At 50.0% G+C, this 10,079-nt stretch overlaps 2 protein-coding genes across 5 annotated transcripts in view; one reads left to right on the forward strand and one right to left on the reverse strand.

The window, feature by feature from the left end:
* Positions 1 to 299, forward strand: part of Smarcd3 (SWI/SNF related, matrix associated, actin dependent regulator of chromatin, subfamily d, member 3) — a 30,691-nt gene extending 30,392 nt beyond the window's left edge. For both annotated transcript variants that reach the window (XM_048786695.1, XM_015493656.2), the window contains exon 12: positions 136 to 299. In XM_048786695.1, the coding sequence (XP_048642652.1) occupies positions 136 to 189 (54 nt within the window). In that variant the 3' untranslated portion in view covers positions 190 to 299. The remainder of the gene's footprint in view (positions 1 to 135) is intronic.
* Positions 300 to 433: 134 nt separating this feature from the next.
* Positions 434 to 5,957, reverse strand: Chpf2 (chondroitin polymerizing factor 2). 3 transcript variants are annotated; one of them, XM_048786693.1, is made up of 5 exons: positions 5,873 to 5,921; positions 4,383 to 4,855; positions 3,431 to 3,995; positions 2,576 to 2,758; positions 434 to 1,887 (listed from the first exon to the last, which is right to left on the reverse strand). In XM_048786693.1, the coding sequence occupies exons 2-5, from the start codon at positions 4,661 to 4,663 to the stop codon at positions 580 to 582; spliced, it is 2,337 nt and encodes a 778-aa protein (XP_048642650.1). In that variant the 5' UTR covers positions 4,664 to 4,855; positions 5,873 to 5,921; the 3' UTR covers positions 434 to 579. The 3 variants fall into 3 exon arrangements, with proteins under 3 accessions (XP_048642650.1, XP_015349140.1, XP_048642651.1); XM_015493654.2 differs by having other exon boundaries at positions 4,383 to 5,955; XM_048786694.1 differs by lacking the exon at positions 2,576 to 2,758 and having other exon boundaries at positions 4,383 to 5,957.
* Positions 5,958 to 10,079: the final 4,122 nt, after the last annotated feature.

Raw genomic sequence — 10,079 nt, forward strand, 5'->3', positions numbered from 1 at the left:
CCCCCCCGCACCACCACCATGCAATGGCCTCCCTGTCCCAGACTCTCTTCCAGGGCAGGGTGCTGGGTAGGTAGGCTGTTCTGATCACTCACCAGGAGCACTGTAACCCTGCTCCTGCTCCCACCTCCTCTAAAGATCCAGCAGCGCAGGCAGGAGCTGGAGCAGTCGCTGGTTGTGCGCAACACCTAGGAGCCCGCGAACGAGCACCACTTTGGACCAGCACTTGGCCCTGGGCTCTGGCCTCACCCCTCTGCCGCCTTGTGGGGCAGGGAGGACTGGATTAAAGGTCATTCACCTGACAGCACTGTGTGGTCATTGGGCACTAGGGAGAGATGGAAAATGGGGTGGGAGAGGCAATGGGTGCCTCCAGACAAACGCCTCACACCTTTCCCTCAGATTCTTCTTACTCCATCTTCCCTAGACCTAAAAACAGTTTAGCAGAAGACACTTTTAATAACATTTTCTTATTTTAAAAAATACAGTAACAAGCCCTCCATCTGTCCATCACCTTGCCTTGCCTTGCCTGGGACTAAAGCAGGCATGGGAAATGTAGGGAGGGCAGGGCCCCAGGAGGGAGTGCTAAGTGCTGTTGGCTTGCTCCTGCTCAAACAGAGCCATGGCCAGCTGGGCACGGCCCCCCAGCCCCTCCAGGTTGCTGAGGCGGCAGCGGTGGTAGAGTTCTTCGCTGAGCCGTGGGCTGCAGTCCCGCAGAGAGAACTTCTGCACCAGCCCTGGCTCTACGGCTCGAAAGAGGTGGAGCCCTGAGAACCGGAGGAAAACGTCCATCACCTCCAGCCCCTCCAGGGCTTCCTCCTCTTCCTGGCCTGCCAGTTCACCAGCTAAACGGGCGCGGGCTGCCAGGTAGTCGGCATTGTAGAAGCAGCCCTCTGCAGATGCCTGCCGGTCAAATCTGCCCCCGATGGAAGACCCCCGGGAAGGATCTGCACCAGGAGGGGATGGGGGATCAGGGCCAGCCCCTGGGGGTCCTGGGGGTGATCTCTGTGGTGACAAGGCGGGGTTGAACTCCTGGAAATGGACTGGAAAGAAGGCCTGCCAGCCAGAGATGGCATTCATGCGGCAGCGATTGAGGACTTCAGGACTAGGCCTCGTCCACACAGTGGTGAGGAAGAAAAGAGTGTCCACAGGGTGCTTCTTGGAGACCACGTCCATGAGTCGCACCTGGGAAGGGGCCTCTGCTCGCACAGCTAGCCAGGCCAGCCTCGACCCAGGATGCCGTCGCTCTAACTCAGCAGCCGCAGCCTTCACTCCCAAAAATGGATCTGGGGCCCCACGACCACCTTCCCGGGGCCCGTAGACCAGCAACAGGGTGAGCAGTGCATGCTCTCGAGGCTCCAGAACATTGGCTGCAAAGGCCTCGAGGAAAGCAGGGGCCGCAGCAGCTTCAGCCACCAGGAGTGGCAGCACCAACTGCACGCGGGTAGCCTCAGTGACATAGGGCATAGGCAGGATTTCCACCCGGCTTAGTGGCCGCAGTAAGCTGACCCTGCGAGCCAGGGCCCGTCGGTGTCCCCGCTGAGTCACAGCTTCCAACAGCAAGTCCAGCGTGTACTCCATGCCCCGTGCTGGGTCGAAGCGCCGGTAGCCATTGAGCAGCCGCTGCTTCTGGAAGCGCAGGCGGGGCTGATAGCGCCGATTGAGCTGCTCCAGAGCAGTGTCCACAGCATCACCCACGTCAGCCCTGCTAGCCCCCTGCAGCGGGCACTTGGGAGCCCCATCTGCACAGGAGAAGGTATGCTGCTCTGTGAAGTAGTCCCAGCCCAGCACCTCAAAACGAGAGTGTGGTGTGAAAGGGGCTGGGAGCCCAATGGGCCAGCTCAGCCCTGCCTCCCCCTCAGGGGTCAGCGCTGTCAGGTTCCGGATCTGAGCCTAGGTTGGAGGGAAGAGACCTCAAGTTAGTGTCAGCTCCAGGATCCTACCCGGCACCAGCTGCCTGGCTCTAGGATTCCAACAGCTGAGCTCTGGTAGTCACCTAATCCCTGGCATATAACATTCTCTAGGTACAAAGTGAAAGGGAATATAAATGATACCCACCTTATACAACTGCTGTGAGGAGGCAGAATGTGTGCTTTGCACAGGCCAAAGCATCTCAAAATGCAAAAGCTTGACAACCTTTCTATCCCATGCCTGGAGGACTCACCACCTCTCTATGACTAAACTCTTTCTCACCTATACCCCACTTCTAACGACCCCACATTCAACTAGAGAATCCCTCTCCTTTTTAGCCCTGGATTTTTCTGTGGGCACTTTTAGAGGTTCAGGAACTTCTGGGTTTTTGCCTCTTTGGTGGAGAGGAGCTAATGGTTCTGCCTGATCCTGAGATCACCTTATCCAAGTTGTTGCAGAAGCTTACCCTATGATTGCCTTGAACCCCCAAGGACCCCTGTCTCTGTCATTGTTTTAAACTTAGGCAAAATCAGCCCTTGCCACCTCACCATCAAATGTGGCCCGGCCCAGCCCCCATTCAGCTGCCAACTCTCAGTAAGCCTGGATACCTCTGGTTCCCTCAGACCCTCCAGCTATTGTCCTTGGGACTCCCTGCTGTTCCTCAGCTTACCTGCAGTTGCTCTATTTCACTATAAGCCTGCTCCAACTCCAGAGCACTGAAGCGTTTGTGGAGCCGGTACATGAGGGTGCCCTCGGAGACAGGGTGCACAGCAAAGGCACTCAGGAAAGCCAAGCTCCCCTCCTTCTCGGGGTCCCTATTCTTGGCCAGTTCAAAGGAGCGATACTGCTGACCCTAGAGGGACCAATCAGACTGATCAACACGGCATTCAAAGCCTGCCTGTCCCAAAGCACCCTTTGCCACTCAGCATTCACACCTTTACTGCAGATGCTTTAGAGCAGGCTGAAGCGGGGGTCCTTCAGTGGATCCCCTGACCTCAGTTCTTACTCTCTCTGCCCACATTGGGAATCAGAAAGCAAGTGGACAACTAGGGACACCTTCTTCCAGAAACAATCCCACTGTTCTTCAAGGGAATAAAAGCCACAAGACAGAAAATTCTGCCAATATTTTGCCTTGAAGGATGACCTGCCTCTGGGGTCTTCTGCCCTTCTCCAGTAAGACAGCACTGCTCTCTGCACTGGAAAAGGGGTCATGGCTCTTCTCTGTAGCATGGCCACCTTTAGGACATTCCCACATTGTCCCTAACTGTAGTGTGTGTGTTGGGAGACAGGCAGATGGGGAGGATTGGTGAGTTGGGGCCCCTTTTTTTCCCAGGGATTCCTGACAAAATGCACTTCTGATGGCTCCAGGATCTTAACAATGCCAAGGGTGAGCAAGAGAGTGCTGAAGGGAAAGGCCAGTGACTGGCAAGGACAAAATGAGGGCCTCTAACACCTAGCCTGGAGAGCAATCACTCTGTTGCCACCAACTCATTAGGGACTAGGACTGACTTGAAAGAGCCGTCACCTGGTGTTGCGAGACACAGCCGACACCCAGAGAGTCGATGAGGCAGCGGCCAAGCCACTCATCAGGTCGGGCACTTAGGATGTCTCCTCGGCAGCCATCCAGATGTGGTCGCAGGCGAAGCAGGAGACTCCGTGACAACAGGTAGCCAAAACCCCCATGGCAGTACCGGGCCTGCTCGCCTGCGCCAATGAACTCCTCTGCCCGGCCCAAGTATAGGTCTTGGTTGATGCTGAGGTGGCCAGCAAGCGCTGCCAGGCGGGGGGCCTGCACATAGGTGTCATCCTGCATGATGAAGAACCAGTCGTAGTCAGCCCCAAAGTGTGTGTGAAGGTGGCGTAGGGTCTCTGACATGAGCCAGGCAGGCCGCTCGTCCCCATGAGATACCACCTGCATCCCTGCAGGTGCCCGGGCCCCTCGCTGACCCGTGAAGTACAGTAACCGAGGGAAGTGGTGGGCCACTGTGCGGTTAACAGCCACGGCCAGAGTGGACAGTGTGGCTCGGGATGTCAGGACAGCCACCAGCAACCGCTCACGAGAGCCCAGCTCTGTCTGGATGTACCGTGTCCTGTGGAGAGACCAGCAAGCAGGGGTCAACTCTTCACCGTCTAGGGATACCCCTAGGAATGAGTGAGTTGGGGTTGAGGAAAGAGAAGAGAGAGACTTCTTTCCTCATCATTATCAATTAACTCCTAGAGTGAGCATTCACTGACACTTGATTAATTGGATGAGGGGGTCTACTCGGGGGGATTAGAGCAGTTGTGCAACTTCTCTCCTGTTCAAATCAGTGGACGCTAATTTAGTACCAATAGTGAGACATTCTAAGACCTGAGGAGGGAAAAATAAGACAAAGAATTGCTCCAAGGAACCTCACACTGAAGCAGAGACAAGGACTTACATAGCAGCCCAAGACCAAGGCCAGTGTTGGGGAACTGCACACACAAATAATCCTCACCTGAGTACCTTCTTGTAGGGCTTGTTGGGATCCCTGTAGTAGGGGACAATCCGGGGTTTGAAGTCTTCATCGCTTTGGTCAGGCTGAACTCCTGAGTCTGGATTGTGCAGCCCTCCTGGCTCCCCCACAGCCTCTACACAGGGATCTTCTCCCTCACCCTGAATCCAGGAAACCCGCAGGAGACTCAGACTACATCCAAGAGATAGCCCTAGGATGAGGGGAAGTGCTGGCCGGAGCACAGCCAACAGGGAGCTCAGTCGCATGATGGCAAGCCCTGCCATGTGGGTGCCCCAGGGGCACAGCCTCTACGATCAACAGGTTGATAGGCACAGGCCTCCAGCAGGCTACAGTTTTAGCCAGGAAACCCAGGATCAAAGAGATCATCAAGAGAGCGAGGTGTGTAGGCTTCCAGGTTCAGCATCCCCAGGAAAACTGTGCCACCGGTTTGGTCTTCAACTACCAAGGTGCTGGATCTACCCCAGAGCAATGCATATGTAAATGATTTCACTCACGACTAGAATGACAATCTGTCTCCCAGTAGAAAGGGGAAGAAGCAAATTTCAATACTGCCAAAACCTAACCCCAAAAGGACAATACTAGACATGCCTGTAGACTGGCCCAAGTCAAGAGTTGGTAACAACTGATAAGCAGTTAGGGAAAAGTACACAATCCATCAAAACAAAGGCCCAGCCAGAGAAGTCTGCCTCAGTGACCCTTTCCTGAAGACTCCCTGGCCTCTGCACCATTTCCATTTGAGATACAAAAGGGACTGCTGACACCAGGGAAGGAGCCAAAGCCTCCTTCTGCCCCCTCCCTACTGTTGAGCAAACACAATGGCCACAGTAACCCCGTCCGGAGGGTCAGCCCACCCAAATGAGGTGGCTGGACACGGTGACTCAGCACTGAGGCCTTAGCGAAGCGCAAGGGCTGATGAGGCCATCTTGCCGGGTATTCTCGGCATCACAGCTGCTGCGAGGCCGGGCCGCCCACCTTCCTGAGGGCCCACCGCTGCACTCTCGCGTGGACAAGCGGTCCGCTGCCTGGCTTTACCGAGGCCCCGAGACCAATCCAAGCCAATCAAACGCAAACCGTGAGGCGAGCAGCGGCCAGGGAAGGGCCAGCAGAGGCTCGGCTGCCTTCCGACGGGGCGGCCCGCGGCGACCACGGCAAGAAGACCCAAGGCGCGTCTCAGCCGTTCGTCTCAAATCAAAAATAAATCGCCTCCGCCGCGGGGCTGCAGTGAGGGGGTCCAGCTGGTTTGTTCTGGGAGCCGGGCGGGTGGAGGAAGGTCGCGGCCGGGAGAGGGGTACACAGCCGGTTCTCGGCCGGGGACGAGGGACGCCAAGCCCCACGGGAGGGGCCTCTGCAGCAGGGCGGGGGGCGGCGGAGGCTGGGTGGAGGTTGACAGGCCCCAGGCGGGTGTGGGGACCCGGAGGGGGGCGGCGCCCCGCACGCGCCACGGGGGCAGGGGCCGAGAAGTGGGAACAGACCCCAGTGCCTGCCGAGGTGCCTGCTCCGCCGCTGCAGCCGCTGCCACCTCACAGCCGGCCCGCGGCTTCCTCTTCCGCTGGCTGTCAATCAGCCGTCTCTATGGTAACCGCATCCGGCCGCTCGCTCCGCCCGCGGCCTCTCTATGGTTGCCCCACAGAGCGGCGAGGGCTAAGGGGGCGTATGCGGACGCTAGTCCCCGCGAGCCTCGCTTGGACTAGACATGCCCTTGCCTTCGGTGAACACGGTTCTCCCGGTCGGCCTCGCCACCCCAGCTCCATTCAGCTGCTTAAGAAATGTTTGTTGTCACCCAGAGTTCCGGCGGTCTCGATGGCACCGTAGGAGCTGACCAGTGGTGGACGAGCTGGCCAGTCCTGTCTGCAGGGCTGAGAGTTGAGCAAGGCAGGCATTAAACATTTTGGGGCATACCAAAAATGAAACAGGTATAAATCACAAATTGTGATGAGTACCACTGCAGGAAAGTACCAAAACAGGGAGAATTAGACTGGGAATGCTGAGATCCAAAAGTTCAGTAAGTAATGTTTTGAACAACCAATAAAAAAAAAAAAAAAAAATTCAGTAAGAGTTGTCCAGACACAAAGCAGAGTTCCCCAGGCAATTAGTGAAGGGAATTAGAGAAGGGAATTAGTGAAGAAAATTGGGAAGGATGGGGCGGCTAGAGCCTGGTGATAGTAGAACAGACCAAGATGAGGCTACAGGGAAGGAGGGGTCTTCAGCTGACACAGTGGGATCCCAACCAGGATGGGACCTTTCCTACGGAGCAATTTGGAAAAGTATAGGAGCAACTTTGTTGTCAAATGGCAGTGTTGGGGGAGAAGGTCGATGTCTTGCACATTGCAAGGTAGTATCACAAAACTGTCCTAATCCCATACAATGTTCTACTCAGCATTCATGTAAGTGGAAAAACTGGTTTTAATAATCGGATCCTTACAGCTGTTTTACATATAAAAAACAAAGTAGTTATATGGGTTTGTAAAATGTGCCAAATTTTAAAGGAATATAACTACCATATGAATGGAAGGCAGACTACTCTGTTATGTTCATGAATTTGCTAAGAGCTCTTCACCATTTTGGAGAACTTCATCACCAACAACAATGGCACCCTGCAGAGAATGCATTTGTACTGTCACATTCAAAGTGATCTCATGGATAGGTCCAAACATCCTTGTACTGGGAATTAAACCCAGGGGTGCTCTACCACTGAGCCCACAACCCCAGACTTTTTATCTATCTATCTATTTTGAAATATGGTCTCATCAAATTGCTGAGGCTGGCCCTGAACTTGCAATCCTTCTGCCTCAGCCTCCTGAGTTGCTGGTATTATAGTGTGCCACCACCACACTCAGCAAACATCTACATTATAGAGTATATTGAAATAATGTTACTAGTTTATAAAGGATTTCTTTTATTTTTTATTTTTCTTTCTTTTATGGTTAAGAACTAATTTTCTTGAAATTGTATAGTTAGGTTATATCATCTAGGAACTTTGTTTCAAAATAGTAAAGGAAGTGTTAGTTTAAAAAGTGGCAACAGTAGGGCTGGTTAAAAACACCATTCTACCAGTATATAAGATGGAACTTACCTGATTAACCACCAGCACTGTTAATCTCTTGCTGTCTTTTGGTCTTATCCCCAGCTAGACTGTAACTGGATCTCCCCTCAGCAACTGGGACACAGGTAAATGAATGACTTGTTAAAGAGATTTGGGGTGGGGCTGGGGACATAGTTCAGTTGGTTGAGTGCTTGCCTCACATGCCCAAGGCCTTGGGTTCAATCTCCAGCACCACCACCAATAATAATAATAATAATAATAATAATAATAATAATAATTAATAAATAAATAAGAGATTTTAGGAAACAGAGTAGGAATGCTCATCTAGAGATCAGATTTCCAGACCAGTGTTGTCCAAAAGAAATATGTGAGCCACAAATAAGAGCTATGTATGTAAATTAAAATAACTTAATAGCCACATTTTTTGAACAGGTAAAATTCATTTTAATATTATCAGGTATCCAAAATATCATTTCAACCTATAATCAACATGAAAGACTACTGATTTGTTTTACATTTTCCCCATATGAAATCCAATACATATTTTCCTCTTACAGCATATCACAACTCAGACTAGGCATATTTCAGGAGCTCCGTAGTTACAAGTGCCTAGAGGCTACCATATTAAACACTATAGTTCCAAACCCTTCTCGGTTTAACTAAATTCTTAGGTGTTTTAGTCAGCTTTTTCACTGATGTGACTGAAAAACCTGAAAAGAACAACTTTAGAGAAGGAAAAGTTTATTTGAGGGCTCACAGTTTCAGAGGTCTCTGCCTATAAGACATCTGGCTCCATTCCTTGGGGCTCAAGGTGAGGCTGAACATCATGGCAGAAGAGTGTGGTGGAGGGAAGCAGCTCACATGATGATGAGGCAGCAGAGACAGAGACTCTACTCACCAGATATAAAATATATACCCAAAGAATGCCCCGCAATTACCCACATACTCTAGCCATACCCTACCTGTCTTTAGTTACCACTCAGTTAATCCCATCAGGGGATTAATCCACTGATGGGGTTAAGGTTCTCATAACCCAATCATTTCTTCTCTAAGCCTTCTTGCATTGTATTATACATGAGCTTTTGGGGGACACTTCACATCCAAACCTAACACTAGGTAACTCTTGATGAGTCATTTCCTTCCTTGGGTCTTATTTCCTTCCTTGGGCCTCAGTTTCTTCATATTTTAAACAGTCTAAACCAAATGTTCTTGCAGCACTGACCTTCTATGATTTGTTCATATTTAGCCTTTCCTTTTCTTCTCCTATTCCTCTATCCTTCTCTTCCTCTAATTTCTCCTTTCTCCCCATTCTTCTCTCTTCACCTCCATTATTTTCCCTGAAAGTGATCTAATCTCTAATGGGAATGGCATAACTTCTAAGTGGTCAACATGCTTTGTAAAGCCATTCACCATACTGAGGGAGATGCCCAGCAACTGTTCATCGTTTCTTCAGGAAATCATGCATGTGATTGGCTGCTACACAGATACCTTCAGAGAAGTGACTTTGTTAAAGTTGTTCCCTTGTCATCAGGAGCCATTTTATAGAGTGCAGTTCTGGAATCAAAAGACTGTCTTCAGGGGCTGGGGTTGTGGCTCAGTGGTAGAGCACTTGTTTATCATGTATGAGCACTGGGTTCAATTCTCAGCACCACATATAAGCAAATAAATAAATAAAGGTCCATCAATAACTAATAAAAATACTTTTTTAAAAAAGTCTATGTCTTCAAATTCTGGTACTGTCTCACAGCTGTATTTTTATTGACAGCTCTATTATTTAGTTCCTTGTAACCTGCCTGTGACTACATATGTTAAATAAGGCTAGTAAAGGGAGACAATACTCCCAAGGAGGTTCAGTGCCTGGGTAAGTGATTCTTATGTGATCTACAATGATTACTCCTTTGCTTCATGCAGAAAAGCTATATATATTCATTCAACTATATTGTATATTTTTTGTATCTAAAATAATGCTTTTACATATAGTAGATGCTTTAATATTTGTTAAACATTAAATTAAATCAATATCTAGTGCATATTATCCATAGGCAAGTATTCTACAAGGAGCAGGAAGGGCAAGAGAAAAATTCAGTTAGCTAATTAATTAATTAACAAGAATTAAGCTCTTTAATCCTTACAAACACATGAGGTCAGTACTATACTACATCCTTCTCATTTTACAGAGGAAAGTTTGTACTTTGCACAGTGTCAAACATTGTGAGCAGTAGAGCTGGGGTCTGAATGCAAGCAGTGTGACCCAAGTTCATGTTCTTAATTATGCTATTCATGTGAGGTCCCCACCTCATTACTCAACAGCACATAAGTCACTTATTTTAAGGCACTTAACATACTTGAAGGTCGTTGTTTACTTTTCAAAATTTCCTTCTTCCTCATGAAGTCAAGGAGTGATTTGTCATCAAGGCAACTCCATCTCTGAGCCTGATGTATAGTAGTACTTAATTCTAGGGAAACTAATGTTTAAGGTATGAAAATGTGAAATTGCATGGCTTTTCTCTGAACTGTAAGTAAGCAGAGTCTACGGAGGAAAACTACTTCTACTACGGGAGCTCTTTTTTTTTTTTTGGAGTTTTCCGATTAGGTCCCAGTTAAGGAGTTAGAGTTTAGTCTTTGCTTTCATCCTA

Source organism: Marmota marmota, unplaced genomic scaffold (genome assembly GCF_001458135.2).
Source record: "Marmota marmota marmota unplaced genomic scaffold, marMar, whole genome shotgun sequence".
Classification (NCBI taxonomy): Eukaryota; Metazoa; Chordata; class Mammalia; order Rodentia; family Sciuridae; genus Marmota; species Marmota marmota.